We start from the raw sequence: 26,510 nt of genomic DNA, 5'->3' as shown, positions 1-26,510 counted from the left end.
CTAATTTTAATATCAATTTTACAGAAGATGTAAAGTAAGTCTAGTGTTTGTGTTAAACATGTCAGTAGATAGTGGAAGCATTCGGGACATTATAAATTCTAACTGGAAAATAATAAGAGGGGAATGCTGAACTGTTGAAAGTGGTTGGTGAGAATCCTATGCCTGTATATAAGAATTACAATAGTATTAAATGTATTTTAAAGCGGGATAACGTTAATTTCCTTTCACTGGTAAAGAATCAGGCATATACACTTGTGGTATGTGTAAGGTTTGTAGATGCATTTATGCTGCCCCTTATATATTTTTTTACAACATACAGAATAAACTATTAAAATTAAAGGTAGATTTACAAGTAAAACGAAGGATGTGTTCTGGGTGCCCCTCTTTTTACATAGGCATGACTGCACATAAACTGGAAGACAGAATCAAAGAACACTTGTATTCCATTAAAATAGGGGATTAAAATAATGCTTTATTTAAACATTCTAAGATATGTAAAAAGTGGAAAAATATTAATTTGCAGTTATATAGCAAGTTCCTGAAGCTATGAGAAAAGGGGATTATAAAAATAGAATAGAGACTTTAGAAACTCAATGGCAGATTAAGTTAAATGGCAATCATTACCCTGGGTTGAACAAAAGTATTAACATCAAGTGTTTTTTGAAGAACAAAAGACGAAAGGTTATTTTTTGAAATACGTTTTTTTATATTGTTTTGGTTTAGTAAGTTCAGTCTGAATTTTATGTATCTTTAAGAAGTTTTATTGTGATTAAATGGATAATAATTGTTCAATTGTTTGTTTAGTGATTTGAATTGGTTAGTAGTAGTTAAATGTAGGGTACATGGTTGCACTTTATATGTATTCTGAAGAAGTCCTTGTGGATGAAAGCGTATGATTAAAATTTTTGTTTACGCTAAAGTTCATTGTGCGATCATTATCATTATTTCTTTGTTACTGCTATTATTTTTTTCCTGCCTGGTTGATAAAGTACCAATATAAGAGGAATAGGAGAAGGTTTAGGTACTTTCATTTCCAACAAATCAATATCTTTTCTGAACATCTGATAAACCCTCCCACTGAAAATCATGCATCATTTAATGATAGTGTCTCCAAAAGAATGCTCTTCCATAAGAGAATCAGGAGACAAAAAATCATTATCATCAGAGGAAAACAAACCCCACTGGAGAATTAATCTAAGAGGAATAAGCCACAGAGCCTTCCTCAGAATAGAAACTCTGCCTGTTAACAGGAGACGTAGTAGAAAAAGCAGCAAAGAAAAATTGAGGGGGCTTAATAGATATAATGGCTTTGAAAAGCCCCTGTGTGAAATTCTGCCATTCCTTCTGAAGTGAAGAGTTATGCTTAGACTTCTGCTTCTCTGTAACTGGGACATCTGCTTGAACTACATGTAATGGCTCAGAGCAGTAACATACCTCAATCAAGGAACCGGGAACAACTTCTCTTATGAGGATCTGAAGTATGCCCCTGGTTTCCTCTGAAATAACAAGTGGTGGTTCTCCTTTCTTGCCAGGAACAAACTGGTCAGTTAGAATGAAGATGCAAGAAGGCAACGTCATGTCAGCCTCCAACAGGGTTAAGATAGAGGAAGCAGTCAAAGGATCCAAATGGTCCAAGGACTCATCAGGAGACACGACAGAGACATCTGGGTCTGACTAGACAGCTAAATCCTTAAGCTTTTTTTTCCCAACACCAGAGGGATGCTGAAGTGTAAAAGTCAAGAGACTCTCTTACCTTACACAGGCTCCTTAAGTCTTTGGTTTTCAATCTAAATTTTTCAAGATGACACGACAGCTACATAGGGTCTTAGGAAAAAACAACTGATAAATAGAGCCATTGTTATAGTTATAATCAGCACCTAGGCAAAAAAAAAAACACTTTAGGTGATGGCCCCTGCGATGAATTTGGATCCCACAATCACCTTTGTTCTTCTTTGACAACATGTACAAAAATTTTGATTCACCAAATAGAAGAAATGTCTGAAAGACTGAAACTGAAGCAAAAGTTCAGTGTTCAGGATAGCATCAAAAAATTTCTGGGGTAATTCACACCCATATGTCCCTTATGTACCTAAAGCACCTTTGGGCTTAAGTCATTTGCCAGACATGAGGCGCAAGACAAAGGTACCCATGCTTTGGTATGCTGGCTGGATGTATGGCTATCCTTGGCAAGAAATTCCACCTGTTAGTAATACTGTAACAGTGATCTAAAGAATGATATTTACAGTTATATAAGCTGCTTAACTATAACAGTACCTCTTCAAGCAATGGTTACTATACAAGTAAATCTGTTTGAGCTCCCCCATCTTTACTCTGTATCTCAGTCAGTTATTTTCAGCTTTCTGGTTCCTTGCAAGGACAAGTGTTGGACTCCCACCTGCAGAAGTACTGACATATCTTGCAAGCAGAAATGTACTGTCTTCAGTTCTTCAAGCCTGGAAGTCCAGCATGGAAACTACTTGCGGTAGACAAATACCCAGTACTGAGCCAAATCTTACATGTAAGCAAACTACAAAATACAGTAATGCTTTTCCAATTGCTTTAGCAATAAGAACAGGTACCACGTACACAGCCCCCATAAAAAGGAAGGAAGGAAAGCTTACTGTCACAGCGGCATCTCCATAAAGAGCTACTACTCTTTGTTAGAACCTTGCACATCTATATCAGTTATAAATTATTACATTTGGGTAGAATCTGAAGAAGAATTTGACGATTACTGGGACAGGGACAGTTGCAGGACTCTCTGTGGCATAGCTGTGCCCAAATCTGAAAAGACTGTACTTCTAATATGCAGTGTTCTTGAAGGTGTGGACAGTACTCCACTTGGGAGCTTCTGAAGTACCTTGTGCAGAAACATTTCAAAACTAAGCTGCTGATGTTTCTAATGCTCTGGCGGAGTATTCTTGAAAAGTGCTTTGCATTGGTTTATTTTAGTTATCACAGCAAACAGATAATACACTGGACAGTCACTTTTAGAGTGCTTGTTTTTTATTTTTTTGTTTTTTTCAGGAATGTCTTCTCCTGAATGCATGGATCTTCATGATGTAAAACCTCAAGTTCTCTATTGGCATCCAGTACACAAAGATGTTCTACTTTATTTTGGCAATATGTATAAAAAAATGGGTGCACAACAAACTGACTGAGAGCTATAGAAACTGATGAGACAACCATGGGTATAAATGAAGACTAAACTTTAGAAACACCCTTTCATCATGAAAGACTCTAGTATGGCTTCTGCATGAGGGTTTACAACTCAGACCCTTGTCTCTCTGAGATTAAAGTAAAACAAATTAGTGTTTTACAAGAAAAGTACTTTATGGCCACATAACTATATCAGTTAATTCAAATGGAAGTAGAGTTAACTTTTCTAAAATGAAGTTTAATCCCAGGGAAGAAGAACATATAATCTAAAGGGTGTTAAAATGCATCCTTTGGAAAAGCCTTAAAAGTCTTTTCTGTTGTCTGCAGAAAAACTAGCACACAAACAAATACTATGTACTATTTTAAATGAGTATGCCAAGTCTGATTCAAAGTCATACTTTAGGCAATCCCAGAGAGTAAGAGTGGATTACCTTTGTAGCCCAGAAAACATGCGTCTTCCACTGGTAAAATTTCCTTGTTGCTGGGTTCGAAGGTGAATGGTAGACTAACTGCCCCTGTGGGTCATTTTAAGTGTAGCTGATTTTCCCTTTAGTTCAAATTACTCTTACCCAATTCCAAGGTCTATAATTATATACTTATCCATAGGATAGCAATTAGTTCTGGGTGAGACAACGAGATAGTGCTAACTTCTAGGGTAATACCATTGAGTATTTATAGGAACCATATTATAGGAAAGAGCATGTAGTAGATCTTTTAGCTCGTTAAGTCCTGGCTGGAAATGGAATCTTCATTAGGAATTAAATTCTGTCCTCTAAGCTAAGAGATCATGTGTTGTTAGTTTCAGAAGTTGTACTTCACCCTGCTGCTGGGTCTGTAACAACATGCATAGGGGCCAGAGAAAGACAGCTGCCTTTTTTCAAGAAGGATCTGTCTTGTTTCACTTGGAGGGACATTTTATGAATTACAGGAAATGGAGGAGAGGAATAGTCCAGAGGAATGAAAATGCTCCTATTCACAGTTGAGACTCTTGCAAGGAAGCAGGGATAAAAAAGTTTAGAGCTGATTGTCGAGATGTGTGACAAAATTCTAACATGTTTATGTGCTTACCACATCAACACTGAGACTAAGAACAGCAAGAATTAGGCATCTCAGCATCAGAAATTTCCCCAAGCTACATGTTCCCTTTAACCTATAATGCGCTGCAAAGTAACATCCTCTTCAAATCTCTGTTATGCCATGCTAAGGCACAGCAGAAACAAATAAAATAAAATCTAAAAGAACTTTACACCATTTCAGCAATGAGGCAGCGGAAGGGAGTGATAATAATGAATATGGATCTGATCATCAAAATCTAGTTATGATACGTGTCCCTTTCACATCTGGTATGAGGAGGCCCATCCTCATCAACAGAATGATAGAGCCTCAGGTTCATCCTCCTGGGTGATCACCTTCATGGGAATATACCTATAAACTGTGGCACTGAAGGGCAACAGAGATCTAGACAGTGCATCCAGCTTGTAGCACCTTGCAAAAATATTCAGTGAAGCCCACCTACCATCTCTAATGACTAAGGGCTTAGTTCTTGAGGTCGAGGGAATTGACCCTGAAGCAGTGCTCTTTTGGGAGTGGATACACTGCTCTGTTCCATTCAGAACAACTTGTATTACTGTTTCTCTCCCTGATGCTTATGGGAGTAAATGATTTATAAATTACAGAAGAAGCATAAAACTGCTCTCAATGTAGGCAGTATACAAAGACAGTGATCGTCTTGGGGAGGTTTTTTTGCTCATTTTTTATATTTTTAAAGGCAAGGCTTTATGCTCCATTTTTGAAAATGCCGAAGAGGTAGCTATTGCCCTTACTCAGTGAGCTCTAGGTACAGAAGGCAAAGGTTTATTATAGCAATAACCCACGCCTGGGTGTGGGTAATGCTGGATTTACCCACGGTTGGTGTGGTTTGGTCACGAGGGCGAAGCCCGAGTGGCCAAACAAAGCCAACCGTGGGTAAATCCAGCATTACCCACACCCAGAAATGGGTTATTGCTATTATACGACATTATTTAAGGAAAAAAAAATAATTACTTTTCTTACATAATGGCATTGTATAATGCCTCCTTGCTGCCCTTCCGCAGCTGTCTGGTATTCTGCGGCAGTTCTGATGTACTGCGCATGCGTATGCCTACGCAGTAGATCAGAGCTGTGGGCAAAAGCAACTGAGAAAGCAAGATCTCTGTCGCTTTTTACAAACTGTTTCGCTATGTTAACTGGGTTTAACATGGCGAGATAGCTTTAAAAAAAGCAACGGAGAATCTCTGTTGCTTTTTTTAAAGCTGTCTCGCTATGTTAAAACCATTTAACATAGCGAGACAGTTTTGAAAAAAGCAACGGAGAAAGCAAGATCTCTGTTGCTTTTTACAAACTGTCTTGCTATGTTAAAGGAGTTTAACATAGCGAGACAGTGTGAAGCAATGGAGATCTTGCGTTCTCCGTTGCTGTAAAAAAGAGTTATAGTAATGGAAAAGGTCCGGGCGACCGGACCTTTTTCCATTACTATAACTCTGATTTACAACGTGCACGCTGACCAGTCAGCATGCACGTTTTTGAATATTAATGGAGGGTCGTTGTATAATGTGTTTTCCATAATACAGTTTAACATAATCAGCCAATCATTTTAACATCAACTTTAGAACCTAAATTTTTATTAAGAACTAACACAAACAATTCCAAGTCTTTCCATAAAAATCTGTCCCCGTCCACAAACTCTGAATAGTTTACTGGCATTTGTACAATGCAAGAAACATTTGTTTCTGTTAAAGTACTTAGGAAAGAAAGCAGGGATGTTGAATAACTGACTGAAGTGGCTACCTTAGGCAAAAGAATTATCGGTTAGTCTGCAATAACATTCCATCACTGAAGGAAATTAATTATAGAGGATTAACACAATGTATGTAACACAGAAATTTATAGCTGAAGTAATGGCAACTAGAAACAGCATTTTCCATAACAAATAATTAAAAAGTGCTGTGACAGTTGATCTCAAAAGAATGAAGAGTCAGTTTGAATAAAAGAAGATATAAATGTCATGTAGGGGCAGGATCCTTAACAGGAGCTTGAATAATGACAGTGCCTCTGTGGACCTTACATAATTTTAAGGATACTAATGATAAAGAGTAGAACACTTATAAAAGTTAGAAATGACAGCAAGGGGTACCTCAGAAGAGCAGTAGTTTAATTCTGTGACTTTAATATAAACTAGAAGTGCTGTACATCTGAACAGCCTTCCACTCATATCAACCTACATGGTTTTACTCAAACCATTACATCCTCCACTAGAACCAATAAACTTAACAATGAAAGCACCCTAGATTGGATTCTCACAAACAGTCATCACCAAACTTACAAAGTAGGTACCCTCCCTGAAGATATAAGCGACCACTCACTCACCTTCGTAATCAGGTATAAGAGTGACACCTATGAACCAAAAAACTGGTGGTGTTTTAGTGCTCAATTCCACTAAGAAACAACAAAATCAGCACTAAAAGTTGCGAGTCCGAAATGCTCTTTAATTAACATAAAATTACATAAAAATTGAGCGCTTTCGTCAATAAAACCTTGACTTCATCAGAATCAAACAAAATGCCACAAAACACCTTCTTAAATACTATGAAGTAACCAGTAAATTTCATAGTTATCCATCATGAGGCTGTTAAGTCAATTAAACAATAAACCTTTAAAGAAAAAACTTTTCTAAAATATGACAGCAACATGTAAAAATGTAAGGACAAGTTGTTAAAAAATTCCACAAACCAGTACAAAGTATGGTGATATTTAAAAATACGTTTTCATATATTAACACATCTTAATAAATAAGAACGATGTCACAAAACATGTTGTTTTGAAAAATATAAATAATGGTACATATAAAGTTACTAAATAACTTCTGCTTTTTCCTTTAAAACAGGATGAATACTCAAATAGCCATTTAAACCAGGGGGCAGATTTGCAGCCAGCCTAAACTGCCACATAAGTTCTTTTTTACATAATAAATTCTGCCAATCCCCACCTCTAATATCTTGCTTTACCCGGTCAAGTATTGCAAATTTATAACCTGTATGGTTCTCGCAAGTAACACTATGTTTGTACAGTGCATTAGTTTCTCTTTTATTTTTAATATCATACAGGTGTTCATACATTCTAGTTTTTAAAGTTCTTTCAGTTTTCCCAATATAATATGAAGTACAAGTGTTGCACCTGGCTATATACACTAGCCCACTGGTGCAACAATTTCCTCCCCTAGGGTAAAGAGTACTTTTTATTAAATTGTCCAAATACATTATTGATTCTTGTAAAATGTAACTACAGTATTTACATCTACCACAAGGTCTAGTACCCATTCCATCTTTGTATTTGTTGTTATATAAGGGTACATTCTGTCCCTTCTCTAGAATTCTCTTGATATTTAGTCCTATTTTAGTAGTAAAAAAAGGTTCGTCTCCCACAGCTTTAAATATCTCATTATCAACTTTAAAAATGCTCCAATTTTTTTGCATTACTTTTTTTATTTGTTGACATAGGGGGCTATACTGTATAATACAAGTTTGTTCATAATTAATACTTTTCACTTTCTGTTTCCCCCTCATGTCTTGGAACATTTCTCTTATTTTTGTCCAAACCTTTTCCAAGAAGGGGTATATATATTTTCCCCCACTCATCCAAAACTTCAGTTAGAATATTTTCTACCAAACTTGTAGGGTAGCCTCTTTCCACAAACATGTTCTTAAGAAATACAAATTCCTTTGTAACATCTTCATACAAACAGGTCATCCTGGCTACCCTCACAGCTTGTCCCTTTATTATACTTTTCTTTTGAGATAAGGGGTGGTGACTATTGTAGTGCAAATAGTTGTTACAAAAGGTTTTCTTTCTGTAAATTCTAGATATAAAGTTCTCTGGACCTTTGATAATTTTAATATCCAAATAACTAATTTCATAAAAGTCATGATGAAATGTAAACTTAAAAAATTCAGTTGTTTGGTTCAAATACTGTATAAATAATGGAATATCAGCAATGTTTCCTTTCCATAAAACAAATATGTCACCCAAAAAGCGACAGTAGAAGGATATGTTCTTGTAGAATTTACTTGTAAATAAATGCTGTCTTTCCCATTCTAGTAAGACTAAGTTGGAATAAGTAGGGGCACAAGCCGCTCCCATTGCTACACCTCTGACCTGTTGGTAAAATTCACCCTCAAAAAAGATGTAGCTGTGGTCTAAAATAATTTCCATGATTTCACTGAGCAATTTAACCTCATCATTGTCTAAATTAGACAAACTGTACAAGGTTTCCTCAAAAAAGGACAATCCTTCCTGCTTGGGAATACAGGTAAAGAGGTCAACTACATCTATAGTCAAGAGGTGTAGGTCAGCGTGCCACAGATGGTCTTTAAGTTGCCCATGAATCTTTAACCAGGTGGGGACATAAATCAACAACATGATTTATCCTCCTATCCACATACACAGATAAATTGTGAGTCTTAGATCCAGCCGCAGCCACAATAGACCTAAAAGGGGGATTTTCAACACTTTTGTGTACTTTAGGTATCCCAAACATGGCTGGAATTTTTGGATGCACATTTGTTAAAAAAATCATATACTGTCTTGTCAATTCTTTGGTCCATCAAATATTCATACAAGAAACCATCTATTCTTCTATAAGCTATATAAATCTCATTCCTAGAACACACTGTATAGTAATTTTCATTGAACAAAATCTTCTGCATAGCATCGATATAATCAATACTATTGTATACTACAATTCCTCCACCTTTGTCAGGAACCATAACACGAATGCTCCTGTCTTTTCTCAATTTATCAAGTAAGGCCCTCTCTGTTTTATTAAGGTTAAAAAAGATCTTTTTATCCCTTCCCCAAATCTCATAAATTTCATCCCTAATAACTTTCTCAAACGTACCAATAAGTGGATGAAAGGGTGGGTTATAAGTACTGCTTTTCTTAAAACCTGTCCTTACTCTGTTGACAGGATCCTTTTCATTCTTAACATTTATTACTTTTAAGTTAAGCTTCCTTAAATATAATTGTAATTCCACAAAGGTGTCAGCTATATCAGGTGTTCTGGTAGGGACAAATTTAAACCCTTTAGAGAATAATGGAAAGTGTTCAGATGCAATTTCTTGATCTGTATAATTAAAAATGTGAAAACCGTTCATAGTATGTTGAATTTTTGACAGATTACTATTAAAACTAGAAGCTAAAAGAAAATCTCCTACCACTTCGGGGAGTTTCTGTATTTGTTTGCTACCTTCTGGTAGGCAGAAAAATTTGTCTGTTTGCGATTGGCTATTCTTTTGGAGCATCTGGGAATGGGAAAATCCTGATAACCAACAGTCTCGTGTTCCTCATCCTCTGAAACAAACTGTTCTTTTTCGTTAATGTCCTCAAAACCCCTAGGTCTGGATACAAATTCACCAGATGAAACATTTGTAAAACCCCCTGAATTACTTGACTCATATCCCATTAGTCTTTCTGTATGATAAACCCTCTTTTCATCATATTGTTTCCTATCACTGTTTAACTTTTTAATTTTTTTGTTAAAAACACTGTCGCATTTTTTACCAACTCTGTCCAATACCTTACTATACAAACCCTGGTACTGGTCAAAAAGCAGGTCGGTCACAATCAAATTGTTAAAATGCTCAACTTCCTTCTGTAATTTAACCTCCATTTTTTCATACACAGATATACTCTTTTCAAGTAGTTCCAAGCCCCATCTGTCAAACATGTTAATAAATTCTTTAATACATTCTTGATCATAATATATTCCAAAAGGAAACTAGTAAACCCTAAGACCCTGGGGCACTATTTTTCCATTAATACATTCTTTCAAATAACAAATTTCCAGTTGACACATCTTGTATTTGAAAAGTCTTTTTTCAAATGTATAGATTATGTCCTTTAAAGAATTAAAATCGTAATGTACATTTGCCTTTTCATTTCGAACATTTGAATGTCCACATTTAGACCCAGAAAAAGAATAGTGTTTTTCAAACAAGTTGGCATAAGAGTTTTCAAAAATAGCAATAGGGCGGCCTTTTGTAGTGGTGTTTGAACCAGCCATAGCAATATTTTGAAAATTACTCAAATTGACTTAACAGCCTCATGATAGATAACTATGAAATTTACTGGTTACTTCATAGTATTTAAGAAGGTGTTTTGTGGCATTTTGTTTGATTCTGATGAAGTCAAGGTTTTATTGACAAAAGCGCTCAATTTTTATGTAATTTTATGTTAATTAAAGAGCATTTCGGACTCGCAACTTTTAGTGCTGATTTTGTTGTTTATAAGAGTGACACCCCAAACCCAACCATCTATAAGACAATAAGGACTAACAAAAATTTTAACACCGATAGCTTTCAAAAAGAACATATAACTTGTGACTGATCACCCCTGAAACACCTACCATTAGAAGACGCAGTTAAATACTTTAATTCTAAATTCTTAGCCACTCTAGACTACCATGCCCCAACACGCACAATTAGAACTAGGTCTAAACCAGCCCCATGGTTCTCCAAAACTACCAAACAAAAAATCCTCCAAACAAACAAACTCTGGGCCAGCTGGCATACAACTAAAATCCCTACAGAACAATTAAAGTTCAGACAGCTAAGAAATGAAACAAAAAAAGCCATATTGTCAGATAAAAAAACTTTTACTGTCACCTCCAACAAACCCACCAAAATAAACCTTAAAAATTCTGGTCAGGCATCAATAAACCTTTACACCCAGGTCATTCAGTCACACCCACTCCCTCAGGCTTTGATCACAACAATCCCAACCAAATAGCCAATTCCTTTAACACTTTTTTCACAGAGACCATTCAATCTCTTGCCAATCAGCTATCCCCTGACACTATATATTCTTCCTCTGATATCTCTAACAGCCCCCCACTATTTCAATTTCAACCTGTTCCTACATACCTTGTCTGTACCCTTATTCAGAAACTTAAACCCTTCACCCTCTCCGCAGACCTACTACCTGCAGAATACCTGCAAAAAGCTGCAAAAGATATACCCTACCCCATATCCATCTTCATTAACAGAACTATTTCTGAAGAAAATATCCCAACAATCTGGAAAATTTCACATATTATCCCCCTGCATAAAGGTGGTAATTCCAACGAATTATCTAACTACAGACCTATAGCCATATTATCCCCATTGGCTAAAATCATGGCGAAATGCATTCATAAGCAACTATTAAACTACCTACTAGAAAACAACTTACTGGCTACCTGCCAACATGGCTTCAGACCATTTCATAGCACTACCTCTGCTCTCTTATCCTTCACTGACTGCATTAATAAAAATCACAATAATGACACTCTATCCTTAGCCCTCTTTATTGATTTGTCAAAAGCCTTTGACATGGTTAACCACCAGCTACTCAAAAACATACTTAAGAAAACTGTCACTGGATCCACTTGCTATACAGTGGTTCCAATACTATTTAAATAACAGGCAACAGGCTGTACTATGGGAGCACAACTTGTCTTCCCACCTCCCAATTGCCCTTGGTGTCCCTCAGGGCTCCACATCGGGTCCTCTCCTCTTCTCTATTTTTACAAATGACCTACATTCTGTCATACCTCAAGCTACCTGTATCCAATAAGCAAATTATTCCACGTTAATATGCTCAGCCACTTCTCCATCACAACTTCAGTCCCTAACCCAAAACATGTTTAGCAGAGTAGAGAAATGGCCCCTACACCGATGTCTCATCCTGAACCCCAAAAAAAAACAAAAATGCTATTATTCACTCACACCCGCAGGGCCTCCCCACTGAACTGAACTTTACTGTTACATCTAGCAATGGTACTATCATATCTCCTGATCCTACCACAAAACTACTTGGGGTACTAATTGATAATAACCTTACCCTTGAGCCCCATATTAACAACACTATAAAAACAGTAAACAAAAAATTAGGTTCCCTCTATAGGATCAAACCTTTTCTGACTCCACTAGCCAGTACCACTATTGCCCATACCAACTTAATCTCAACCCTACTGTATGCATCCCCTAGCTATACTAAACTATGTAAAAGCAATCTGAACAGGCTGGCCATCTCCTACAATAATATTGCCAGATTTGCAACCGGGTCAACCTATAGAACTCATCATTGCAACAATCTTAATCAACTAGGATGGTTAGAGTTGTCAAATCTAATACTATTGAACCAACTAATAGATGCCCATAAGATCCTGTATCAACCAACAAATACTCCAATACTAACCTTATCACCCCCTATAATAATCTCAAAACCCTATGCTCATCAAATAAACTACTGGTATAAATAGGTAAAACCAACAATTGGGCCGGAGACTGAATGGGTGTGCCTTCGTTGAAGGTTGGGCATTGGGCTGGCAACTCGGCACTGTAAAATCCACTGCCAATCATGAGCGGACCGGAGTTCCACTGTGGCGACCCCTAACCAGGAAAAGCCAAAATACTTTTTACTCATTGTTCTCTAATACAGTGGGTAAAACCTGGAACACCCTCCCTAATCACCTAACCTCCCTATCCTCAACTAATCTATTTAAAAGCAAACTAAAACCTACCTTAAATCACACTGGTTATGCCCCTGTGTTAACCCGGACTAACTACCTCACTTGTCTCCAGACGCTAGTCTTCATACCTGAATAAGCTAGTTAATTTTTTATTAACATTAATGTGTGTGTGTGACTTTACAGTTTAATAATGTTCATTTTACATATTTTTGTATGCATATCCATGCTTGTTATGTACTAGGATTTATTTTCTTATTCATAAGCTAAAATGCAATGAAATGTAATGATTGCCAAAACTTTGTAATGTACCTGTGTTTTGTAAATACTACTCTGAATTGTGGAGCTTTTCTCCCCGGGCCACCACTGAAAATGGACATATATCCAGTTGGACCAGCCCGGTCAACAAATGTAAAATAAATAAAAAAATAAAAAATTATTTAGTACCACTGGTACTACAGCAGTGAGGGAAACTAAACCTTTATAAATGTCTCTTACAGAAAAATACACATGTACTCTAGTATAAGGCCTGGGGCAAAGTATTTTGACTACCATGGCAGGTATGAAGAGTTTATCCATTAATGAAACTGAAGTAACCATGTGGTTAAATGAAGGAGTGCAGCTGCTGATGGCTGGGTCATGAGGGTCTATATTATATATTCGAAGTTTCAAAACTTCAAACCTCATATGTTCGACAACATATGAGCGAAGTTTGAAACTTCGAAAATATAATAAAAAATGTAAAAAAAGAAACTTACCTGAACGCTCTGAGCAGGGGACAAGCCCCCCTGCACCCCCCACACCCCCCCCTACTTAAATATACCAACTCCAAGATCGCACTTCAGTGCAGAAAAGGAAAATGTTCCCATTCTGCGCCATATGGAGCCGTTGCTTTTAACCTTCGAACTTTTCAAAGTTCGATCATATGGTGTCGACCATATGACATTCGAACTTTGAAAAGTTCGAATAATTAATAGGGACCCTGGTCAAGAGAGATATGAAGGGCTTCAGATGTAAAGCCTTCTTCAGAAGATGAGACGTCTGTCGTGGAGATGGCACATTGTGGAATTTGAAACTTAAAATCAAAAGCAGAGAGAGTATTTCACTCTTTTCATGTTCTCCATGTGATTTTTTTTAAAACTGATATACCACAGACAGCAGAGCCATCAGAAGCAGCACCAGTGAAAGTAACTTGATTTTCTAGGCAAAATCTGTCAGGTATAGCTAGATAGGGTGGTGGTGAAGTCCTGTGTCAGCACCTGCTGCTCTGTAGCTGCACCATCTATGAAACTGTCAGCGAGCTGTGCAGTGAGATTAGTGTTAGAGGACATAGCTGAGTCTGGCACTGCAATCTGAGATTAAGTTATCTGTATAGGTACTCATCAAGTGATTGGCTAATTTTGTCATCTAGCTCTGGCTGGAACCTTGGCATGTAAGAAAAGACCCTCAAGGAAACTATGGAAGACTTATAAACATGCTTGCCAATGCAATCCACATCCGGTGATTTCTTGTCTGGAAGATGGCAGGACTTTGTAATTAAACAGCATTTTAAAGACACCTGCAGCAACAATGGAATCAGGCCTGAAAGCTTTGATCCAGCAGGTACAGATTGTGGGAGATCGGAACATACTGTACAATCTCCTCTGGACGAGTGCCATGTTATCAACAGAAAGAAAGCTGTGAATCCAGAAAATCTCTTGCAGAATCTTTACAGAGAGGTCATGGGGCCTGTGAACCATCCTCCCCCTCCCCCTCATCTCAAGTACTTCCACATATTTGGGGTCACCTGGAGGGATGATGAGGAATTAATGTCCTCTTTATCCTTGATAGTTGGCCTAGAGAACTCTTGCACTGATTCCAAGTTCAAACTCTTATACTAATGCTTCTTACTAGAAGGTGATGGGTTTAAGGATATTAAAGCTTACAATGGTTAAGTCACCTATGACTCATACTGGAAAAAGTCTTCTGGCCCCACTGGACTGCTGATTGAAGAGGCAGATGTCTAATGGACCAGAGAAAGAAATCATCCTTTTGAGGCCATAGGAATGAGCACTGATGTTGGTAAAGCCACAATGGTCTGCTCTGTGGTGTCAATATCACACTTAAGATCAAGGCCACTAGCCCCTGCTGGCAGAGATTGAATCTGGTAGTGTCTGATGAACTAAGATCTAGCGCAGACCTGGCTGACTCCTCAAAAGAAGATCAACATCCCTGTCAACCCCAGGCTAATACGGACCGCCTCAACCATGAAAACTGAAAAGCCAACCCAAGCGACATTATCTTTTGGTACTGACAAAACTAATACTGAAATAAACCCTGAGAAGCAGACCTCCTGCCCCAAAGTAGAACTAAAAAGTGTACTCATCTTCAAATCTAAGAGGGAAGTCACACTGTCAGCTGTAACTAATTAGACAATCTTCTAAAATGGATAGCAGGAGAATGCATGGACATATATTTTTTCCATTCTAGGTCTTTCTGCCTGAGGACCTAGTGAGGAATCTTTCACTTTGTCACTTTTGTGCTTTCTCTTTTCATCTCTGTCTTCGCAGCTGGGAGAATCATCTCTAATGACTAAGGGCTTAGCTCTTGAGGTCAAGGGAACTGACCCCGGAGCAGTACTTGAGGTTGCAACTCCATCGGGAGTGGATGTAGTGATCTTTTCCATTCAGAACAACTTTAACTTACTGTTTCTTTCCCAGATGCTTATGTGAGAAAATAATTTATAAATAACAGAAGAGGCAGAAAACTGCTATAAATGTAGGCAGTATACACAAAGAGTGATTGCCTTGGGGTAGAATTTTTTGCTCACTTTTTACATTTTTAAAGGCAAGGCTTTGCACTCCATTATTAACAAACTCAACACAGCAACATCAAATGCCAAGTAACAGTAACAACAACTGTGGAAACAGACAACTGTAAAACTAGAGCAGAGCAGCAAGATATGCAATTATGTTGCATTGCAAGGGCAAAGTAAGACAAAATGCCAAGACATATACATAGCCAGTTGAAACTGTAAACTCTCCAGAAAAAGATAAAAATGGACTTGTCTGACCTGAACTGCTGAAAAAAGATGGTAGACAATCCTAATAGCTTTATCAGGGATGGCCTGCACCAATCCTCCCTAGGCTTTTGTATACTGGCTAAATCCTTGTTCACCCCTACTGTGTCTTTTTCAGCCAATGTCCAGCTTCAAAAACTTCCAACATAAATCAGAATCCAGATAACAGTCTTATACCTGCTCAACAGTATGATCTTAAACAAAAGAAACTCCACTCTCTACAAGCACCCCTTACCCTGGAAAGCATTGATCTATGGATTGTCACAGAGATCTGGTTCAAGACCAATACAAGCACTCCATCAGTGCATGGTTTCAATGCCTATCACACATTCAGGCCCTCCCCATTAGGTGAAGACACTAAAGGCAGCAGTCTCTCCATAGTCTCAAATAAACATGTCACCTCCAGATTGTTAGATAAGATAAAGACCTGGAACACCTCTACCTCTAACCTACTGTTAACAAAACCCCTTATCATATCATTACTAACTATAATTCCAACAAAGGATTGAGTCCAAGTATTTACAGCAATTCCTTCAACTAAATAATTATTTCAAAAAACAAAATAAATCCAGTTCCGAATCCTCCTCTAAAAAAGAGACTGACTCCAGACCATTCCTTTTTTACTGGGATAAGCACTTTTAATCAGATTATTTTTTTAAATATAGGACCTCCTCTATGTATACCCCAGACCACACATTCTACCTATACATTAAGCCAACATTATTCTCCTAGCAGACTTCAACTACCCCTCCATTAACTGGGAGACTTGTACCTCAAAAATGTATGCCTACAAATTTCTGGATTTCATCAATACAAACTCTCTGGACCAGTTAGCCCACACCCCTTGGACTTGGCCCTTACCAATATGGGACAGCCTGTTCCCATGAATTTTCACTTCCTTTGTGTTCAAACTGGACCACAGATCAGTCACATTCACCATAAGAATGAAGCCGGAACCACCTTCCAATACTTCAGCATTCAGAGATTATGCTAAGGCTTATCTATTAAAACCGAGTGATGACGTGACTAAATTCAAAATATCTCTTCAATCTTCATGACTCCACTATTTATGTAGAATGTTTTACATCAAATTCTATGCACATGTAAACCACTACATAGACAGATCAATCCTCTTCAGAAGTAAATTCAATACCAAATTTAAGAAAAAAAAAACTGTGGTGCAAACCAAATATAAACAAATTAGACAATAAAAGAAAATAACTCATTGCATGCAAAAATAAATGTAACTCTCTAGATATTAAACTTGACAGGGAACTCTGGACCCTGATCAAATGAACTAGAGGCAGATGTGATGCAAACATAGCCACCCAGGTGAAGGACAATCAAAAAGCCTTCTTTAATTATGTTACAAACTTCAGAAACAGTGCACAGCACTGCACACAGCTAATAGTACATTTCATATACTCAGATCCAATATATTAGATGACAAATGAAGCTCAAACTTTAACCCCCTCTCCCATTCTATATTTCCAAATATTATACCTGGATCTACACCTCACCCTCAAATTTCCCAAGAACAAGTCCTCAAAGCACCATCCAGCACCAAGAACATTGCTATCATGTGACCAAATAACATACTAGGCTGCTTACTGGTCAACCTGAAACAGGACTTGTCAGACCCCTTATAAAGGTAATTCACTATCTGCCTACAAACAAGGTTCATGCCTGATGAATGGAGGGCAAAAACTGTCAACCCCTTGCACAAATGAGAGGCATCAATAGATCAAGGTAATTACAGACTCATAAGCCGGACCAGCTTCATCTGTAAGACTACAGAAAGGATCATTATAGACTTAATAAGGACATAAGCAGCCTACAAACTCTCAACCTACGCCAGTTTGGATTCTTTAAGGGCAGATCTTGCCTCCTTAACCCAATCAACTTTGTCAAAAAGGTTACTGAAGCAATGGATGGGGTCAATTCAGTGCACACTGCATATCTAAACTTCAAGAAGGTGTTGGACACCATCCCACATTCAGATATCATAGATAAACTCATCCAATTAAATGCAAATCTCTATGTAACTTGTTGAAAAGAAAACTGGGTCACAAACACAACCCAGGAGATTAAGATGGGGGCTTCACCTCCTCTAAAAGACACATCAGCGTTATCAATGTACCCCAGGGTTCAATCTTTGAGCATTCTTCTTTAGGATGTACTTTTTAGAGGTCAAAGCAAAAGTTAAAGGTTTATGGCTGACTAAGATTGCAGAAGAATGCAAACTTAGTACCAAATTTCCCAGAGGACTCCAAGATCCTCCAACAGGGCTTTTCTCAAGCAAATATCTGGAGTTAAAATCATGAATTAAAACCAAATGCTAAGAAAAGTATAATATTATCCTTCAGTAAGCAAAAATTACCTTATAACTATTGATAACACACCCTTGAAAGTTGATCCCATAAGTCAAGTATCTGAAAACCTATGTTGATAAACTTGTCTTGAGAGACATCAAGGGATAAAAACATAAATGTCCGTGGCATGGATGAGTCCAGAGAAGTTATTGTGGTACTCAAATATACAGCCGGAGTTTCAAGACGGCACCCAGAACTGTTTGTAGATATACTGTCAGCAAACTTACTATCATAAAATATTGAGAGTGCAGATCACTCTTCAGCCGTAAGTATAAGTATTGTGGCGGCCAAAATATAAAAAATTTAAAACATAGAAGAGCTATAAAAATGCCAATTCATTAAAGTGATTTCATAAGCTAGCCATTTCACTAAGGTGCTGTTTTTTTACAAATCAAACATTAAAATATGTTTTCATATGCATCATTAAAGAAAACTCAGTAAGATGGATAATTCAATACATAAAATGAGATAAAAATGAAAGTTTCATAACTTACCAATATGTGCAACATTTCTAACGTGAACCTCAAAAGTATGTAGAAACCATTGGAATGGAGGAATGTAAAATATTGCATTGTTTCTTTAAATTATTAGTGCCCTTTTTCTTAGGGGTACCAGACAGTAAGCTAATTATGTCACATGGTTTCCTATAATACTGCACAAATAAAACAGCAAAATCGGCAATGCTGGCAGCACATTGCCTCTCATCTGTCTTTCTGTTATTTGGCTTCATAACCCAAATGTTACTGATAAGTAGTTGGATAAGTAATTAACAGACCAAGATAGAGTTAATAATAAGATATGCAGGTACATCAACAAACAAGTCAAAAAAACATCTAGTCCAAGTACATGTATAAACAGTTGGTTGATATGCTGCAGAAAGTACCTATCTACAATGCGATTATATCTAAAAAACAAAGTGTTATTAAGAAGAAATGTCAAACCTTCAGAAGTTTTGATTTTGCTACAGTCAGAACTCCAAGCACAGCCTTCACTTCCTGGGCCTTCAGCTGATCAAGCAAGTAATTAAACCTAGACATGCGCTTCTTCCAGTGATCCAGTTCTGCTCGTGGCCCTAGGTCATCAGCTTCCTTGCGCAACTGGTCACTCTCAGCAAGAACCTGCAACCAAAAAGCATATTTTAAACACTCCTACCACAGTGTGTTCTGCTCATACCATCTGAAACTATCAATACAATTTAAATGGTCTCTCCAAAACACAAATGCACTAACAGAAGATTACCCACCATAGTTATAAAAAACATAATTGTTTTCACAGACCGTGGGTTCTCTCATACCTACACTGCTAACCTCTGAATAATGACACCTTTAAATTCTGCTCTGTAGAGTCTCCTTTCTACATTTACATATACAAAGCCTGTAAATAGCAGAAAAGCAAGTGATCAAACAAAGCATACATCTTTCGCAAGCTATGCTACATATTTCTATACACAATTATAATAAATGCAAAATCAGGTCATGACTTAAACATGGCTCACTATCTGCTACCTTGTGTTTGCAAAGGAATTCTAAGTGCTGTGCTTCAGCAGAATATGTCTACAGACAACAGATGCATGTTGCAAAATAGATAACAAAAGTTTAAGGCATGAGCTATCACAGCAGTTCACAGTGATACAGGACACCCAAACTTTCATCCCAGGGTCAGTGATTCACAATGAGGACAACAATGGTCAGAAAGAGATGAGTGAAAAACAGGGTCTATATTATATGTTCGAAGTTTGAAAACTTCAAATGTTAAATAATCAAATTTAAATGTTCGAAGTTTCAAACATCGAACATGTAATAAAAAAAAAAAAAAAAAAAAACTAACAGCTGTAGGCAGGGGGGCAAGCCCCCTGTACCCCCCACATGGGGGGCCCCCCGCTCTTTAAATATACCATATACTATAGTGCAGTCTCGGAGTTGGTATATTTAAAGAGCAGGGAATGTGGGGGGTGCAGGGCGGCTTGCCACCCTGCCTACACTAGTCAGGTAAGTTCTGTTTGGGTTTTTTTAATTATATGTTTGATGTTTGAAACTTGGAACATTTAAATTTGATTATTTAACATTCGAAGTTTTCAGACTTTGAACATATAATATAGACCCAAAAAACAGACCAAGACTGATCAAGGAAAATGAAGACTTTAAAATCTATGCTGTACATCAGTGATGTATATTTATATTACTTGTTAGTAAATAAAAAGAGATGGATTCATTGTAACTAACTGATTACTATGGTCACAACTGAAAAGATGTAACAGTAAAGATGAGATTGAGAAATGACAATTTTCACAAACAAACAAAAGCATTTTTGCACAGGGAAAAGATGCCCACACTTCTCATTTAGGAGACTATGTCCTCAAAACCCACTGTATTTTCAAACCTAGCTTACCTAAAATTAATTCCATGATTATGCAGCATTGAGGATGAGGAGAATACTTCCTTACCTCCTAGATCTGCAGTCTCGAAGCACTCAAGCTGCACAATGGAACTGTATGGCAAACAACTAAATTTGCTGAATGCCATGTTTTATTCATAGATAATTTCAAGGCCACCGAGTCTCATAACCATTCTTGCCTTACTAGTACCCTCCCTCAGGCAGCACTTCCTTTCGCCAGAATAGCAATACCAGTCAGTCCTGGAGTAAATTTGTAGATACCATCCATTCATCTAGTTTATGTCTAAAGACAGTTATTGATTTAAGTCCCTGGTTCTAATATCGGTGGAGATACTGAACTTATGGAGACACAGGAGATCCAGGGAAATCAGGTCTTTATTGGTGCAGTAAGTGAGACAGAGATCTCTCTTCAAAGGTCACCACATAAATGGATGAAGCCTTCAGCCTCTCTTGGTAACTCAGGGACTTTAGGCCTACAACCTTTTTGGTTAATAACCTTTGCAGGCCTTTCCAAATGTTTGATATTTTTAATGATATACATCCCAAAGTGGACCTTGTACTCGATAATCAGCCTGAATAATGTCCAGTATAAGGCAGTGATTACCTCTTTAGACCTAGTTGATATTCTTTATATTGATATGGGCTAAATAAAAGGATTTCTCCACCACTTTTGCTACATGATGGTCAAAAGCAAGGAAGCTATGATCAAAAGTGAGAATGCTATCAACCCATGTACTTAGGTCCCTAACTACATTTTCATTTTGTAGAGGTCTGTTTTCTAGACAGTATTATAAGAGGAGGAGCTGTCCACCAAAAGTGATGATACTACACTTTTTAACATTTAACTTGCTCTCATGTTTAGTACAACAGTTTACTAAGGTGAGTATATTCTGGAGGGTTTGGGTGTCTTAAAGTGACTTAACAACACTCCCCAGTTTACAATCAGCTGCAAACTTTGTTAGCTAGAGGCCTAGGCTCACAGCTTGGCTCTAAGAAGTGAATAAGAAAATGAGGCGGTCCCAACACCAAAGGACAGTACTGGTCACTCTAATACTTTCTGAAGCACTTGAACCTACACAATGTGGGCTCTATCTTTCGGACAGTTTGCTAGCCATTTTACCATACACAAATTGATTTTTAAAGCATTTAGCTTTTGCATGATGCCAGAAATAGTGTCAAAAGCCTTAGACAGGTCAAGATACACTACATGGCCACCATCAACAGCCTCCATAACTCTTTCAAGGAGGTTTACCAAATTAAATAAATACACAGGATCCACCCTTCACAAAACCAAACTGTTGCGGATCAAGTCTAACAAGATCCTGATATCACACTTTATGAGATCATGATATGATCTATGATGATATGCTCTAGAGAGAAGAGGAATGAAGGTCAGCAGGACTAAGACAGAATATATGTGTGTGAATGAGAGGAAGGATAGAGGAATGGTGAGGATGCAAGGAGTAGAGGTGGCGAAGGTGGATGAGTTTAAATACTTGGGGTCAATAGTTCAGAGTAACGGTGAGTGTGGAAGAGAGGTGAAGAAGAGAGTACAGGCAGGATGGAGTGGGTGGAGAAGAGTGTCAGGCGTGATTTGTGACAGACAAGTACCTGTAAGAGTGAAAGGGAAGGTCTACAAGAGGGTAGTGAGACCAGCTATGTTATATGGGTTGGAGACAGTGGCATTGACAAAAAGGCAGGAGTTTGAGCTGGATGTGGCAGAGTTAAAGATGTTAAGATTTTCACTGGGTGTGACGAGGGTGTACAGGATTAGGAATAAGTATATTAGAGGGTCAGCCCAGGTTGGAAGGTTTGGAGACAAAGCCAGAGAGGCAAGATTACGTTGGTTTGGACATGTGCTGAGGAGGGATGCTGAGTATATTGGGAAAAAGATGCTAAGGATGAAGCTACCAGGTAATAGGAAAAGAGGAAGGCCTAAGATAAGGTTTATGGATGTGGTGAGAGAGGACATGCAGGTTGTTGGTGTGACAGAGCAAGATGCAGATGACAGGAAGAAATGGAAACAGGTGATCTGCTGTGGCGACCCCTAACGGGAACAGCCGAAAGAAGGTGATGATGATGATAAGATCAGTTTTAATACATTCCAAGACTTTGCAGATGAGGCCTGTAAGGCTGATAGGTCTGTAATTACCAAGTCGGTTATAAGACCATCCTTATGAAAAGCCATCACCACTGCTGTACGCCACTCCTCAGTGACAAAACTGGTAGCCAATCTTCAGTTAAACATTTTGAGGCATATGTCTGAAAGGGCATGTTTAATATTATTATATAAGCAAACAAGTATATTATCAGGTCCCATGGAGAAAACATCTTGGTCCTGGTTAGCACTTTCAGTAAATTTTTTTTTTTTTTTAGAGATAATTGGAAGAGTAAGGGATTCTGGTATTTCTGGTCTTTGTTTAATTTTTTAGATCACTGTAACTCATATTTCTGAAAATATTGTTATATACAGATTTTTTGAAAGATTTAAGTCACATTACAGACATTTACTTTCTTAAGAAACATCAAGTACAATATAAGCTGAAAACGGGGTGATAGTAAGTTTTATACAATTCACTATGATTATGGCCTGCATTTATGTAAGCAATATAAGATCAATGGAAACAGAACTGACTTAATTTAATTATAACAGATCATACAATCTCATGGGGCTCACCAAATTAAAACAAACTCACTTTCAATAAGGTTCACTTGTAATGTGCAGTTACATATAAATCAAGTCATTACAGGTAATGCTAACATTATACCTTTCAACCTCTCAAAGCAAGAAATCTGCACAAAGCCTAAAGTAATGGGGGGATAAAGGACCAAAAATGGGGACTTATTTTAAATATTGCTCTTATAAACTTAGAAAGTTGCTAGTATAACAGGTTTTGTATTAGCATGCATTTTCTGAAGGATATGAATTTTTTTTTATTAAAACACCTTTATTGAATTATCACTTGAGACATAGGCAAATTTACATTATATACAAGTAATCAAACTGTATTATCAAGCTCACATTTACAAACATTATACTTCACATATATTGCTATACAGTAGACTCCCCTCTTATCCAGCCTCTCTTTAATTGGCCTCCTCCTTAACCGGCCATCAAATTTCTGCCGTAGCCCTAGCAAAAGGCAACAGAGAAGAACAACACTTCCGCCTCCTCTGGGCTAAATAATGATAAATATTTGAGGTTTAGAATTCATATTCTTTAGAACATATTAACACAAATCCTGTTATTCAGGCCAATTTATAACCTTTAATTCCTATTTTGTGTGCATTTTCTGATTAAACAGCCATTCATTTATCCAGCCTAAGGTCTGGTTCCAAAGACACCAGATAAGAGGGAGTCTTCTGTATACCATATAACCTAAGCAACATCACATAAATTATTTCATTCCTGCCCTTTTTTAAATAAAAACATCTTTATTAAACTATCACTAATAACATAGGCAATCATACATTTATATCCCTCTCTGGTCATATCCGACCATGAACTAATCACCATGAAAATCCACATCTCACCCATAGTCCCCGCAAAGGTAACCACCTTGAAAAACTTAAAAAAATAATAAAACTCGGTGATAAACCAAACTGTGGTTTAATGCAAAAATCCAGTAAGCGCTTTCGTCTTTTCATACACAAGACTTCTTCAGACTGAATTAAAACATTACACTCCATTCATTAAATACTAAAAGTTTTCATCACATGACATTCAAATTCAATGTCTTAACCCTTTCTTTTTCAAATAGGCTACAAAATCTTCTCTGTTATTTAGCCCAGGGGGATAACAGGCATTCAGCTTAACCTGCCATGTGTATTCCAACCATCCCAACTCATCATCAGCATTCAACTTAATCTCATAATCAACAATATTTCCCAAAACCAAAAATTTAAAATCAATTTTACAGCCCCCCATTTTATAATGTTTACCTAGAGCATTAGTTTCATTGCCAGTCTCCACAGCTCCTTTATGTTCATACATTCTTTTAAACAGCTCCCTACTAGTATGACCAACATAGAATGCATTGCAAGACTGACATACAATTAGATAAACAACAAACTTTGATTTGCAAGTATAAACATTATTAACATATATCTTGACATCATTAATAACAATTTCACTAACTCCTTCATAAATTAGTTCACAAAAATTGCATGCCAAACATTTTTCCATCCTACCTCTTGTACTAAAAGACCTGATATTCAAATTGCTTTGGAACAAGTTTTTAAAACTCTTTCCTTTTTTGTGCAGAAAGCGTGGACCATCTCCAACTACTTCCTGTACCTCTTCACTGCTCTTCAGTATTTTCCAATTCGCTCTAATAATCTGTTTAATAGCTTCTGAATCTACACTATTAGATATTTGAATAGCAGTTCTATAGTCGTTAGTCATGTTTTTCTTAGAAGGAACTTCTAAATTGTCCCTAATTCTTTTGACTTCACTAAATTTACTTCTCACTAATTCATTTGAATAACCTCTACCTACAAATTTATCACATATAACTTTACTTTCTTCAATAAAATTAACATCATCTAAAGTAAGTTGATGTACCCTCATCAATTGACCCTTCACAATGTTTTCTTTCATGTATCTAGGATGCATACTTGAAAAATGTAAATATGCATTATTTTGTACATTCTTTTTATTAATTTTAGTAGGTAGTTTACCATTTTCTTTATACACTACTACATCCAGATATGGAATACTCTTCTCATTCAAAACTGAAGTAAATTTCAAATACGTACAGACCCTGTTAATATAAGGTAAGAAAAATTCAAGAGATTTCAACCCTCCTCTCCAAACAATAAACAAATTGTCAATAAAACGTTTGTAACAAAGTATATTATCTTTGTATGTATCAATCAGAATATGTCTTTTCTCCCAACCATTCATGAAAATGTCAGCATAACTGGGTGCCATCGCTGCCCCCATCGCTACCCCATTTTTTTTGATGAAAAAAAATCATTTTTGAACTTAAAATAATTGTAGCTCAAAATAACATCTAACATTTCCATAAGCAAACTTGTAGTATTGTTAGAAAACAATCCTGAATTTAAAAGCACCAACCTAACTGTTTCCATTCCTTCTTCATTGGGAATGACTGTATATAAAGACTTCACATCTAAAGTGACTAAAATATCTGACTCAATAACATTCACTTTTTTGATGTGTTTAATAAAATCGAAGGTGTCCTTAATATAAGCACTACCTTTGACCACCACCTTTTGTAAATATTTGTCTACAAAAATAGAAAAGGCTTTCTTTATTAAATTTATTTTGTTACGTTTTAAGATGTGTACGTTTTAAGTGAATACCTTGAAAAACTTCTCCAAAGCTGACTTTGGACTCCTAAAAACAGAGGTGGCTAACTTCATGGCACCCATGACAATGGAAAATAGCTGTATGACTGCCGAATCATACTCCAATGCACTGTACGAACATGTACACAAATGCATGGAACTAGCCATACCCAACAGAACCAAGACGCTCTCCTTCAACAAAAGGAACCCAATCTGGTGGTCTCCCGCCATCAATAAACTCTACAACAGAAGGAAGAAGCTGTTGCAGAAAAAGGTAAAGTCCCAAGACTGGAAAACCTCCCTTATTAGCCTCAACAAAAAGTTGAGATCCCTCATCAAATCCTCTGAAGCCAGCTATGAAGGCAGAATTGCGGCAGACACTAAAAACAATCACAAAGCCTTCTATAGCTATATTAAGAACCTCCAAGGCAATACCCAGATTTGCTTTGAGATACTCTACAATGGTACCTCCTATACTCAGCCAACAGATATTGCCAACATACTGGCTGACAGATTCAGTGCCAACTTTACCCCTCCCCCTCAAAGGACCAATGACAATACCAGAAGAATGCCAGGCATCCAGCATTACTTCAGCACAGGTTAAAGCTGCATTGTCCAAGGCCAAGAATACACTTTTCACGGGATCTGATAATATCCCTGGCTGTGTTCTACA

At 37.2% G+C, this 26,510-nt stretch overlaps 1 protein-coding gene across 1 annotated transcript in view; it reads right to left on the bottom strand.

Annotated features, from left to right (window-relative positions):
• The window catches only part of LOC122797018 (dynein axonemal heavy chain 5-like), a 547,965-nt gene that overhangs the window by 176,968 nt on the left and 344,487 nt on the right, over nt 1-26,510 (bottom strand). Inside the window, exon 8 of the mRNA XM_044065787.1 lies at nt 19,072-19,248. Coding sequence (XP_043921722.1) covers nt 19,072-19,248 — 177 coding nt within the window. The remainder of the gene's footprint in view (nt 1-19,071; nt 19,249-26,510) is intronic.

The sequence above is a fragment of the Protopterus annectens genome, chromosome 3.part0 (assembly GCF_019279795.1).
Source record: "Protopterus annectens isolate FY-2018-M chromosome 3.part0, PAN1.0, whole genome shotgun sequence".
Lineage (NCBI taxonomy): Eukaryota > Metazoa > Chordata > Ceratodontiformes > Protopteridae > Protopterus > Protopterus annectens.
Note: the sequence above shows the minus strand (reverse complement) of the source record. Positions and strands in the feature narration are given on the sequence as shown.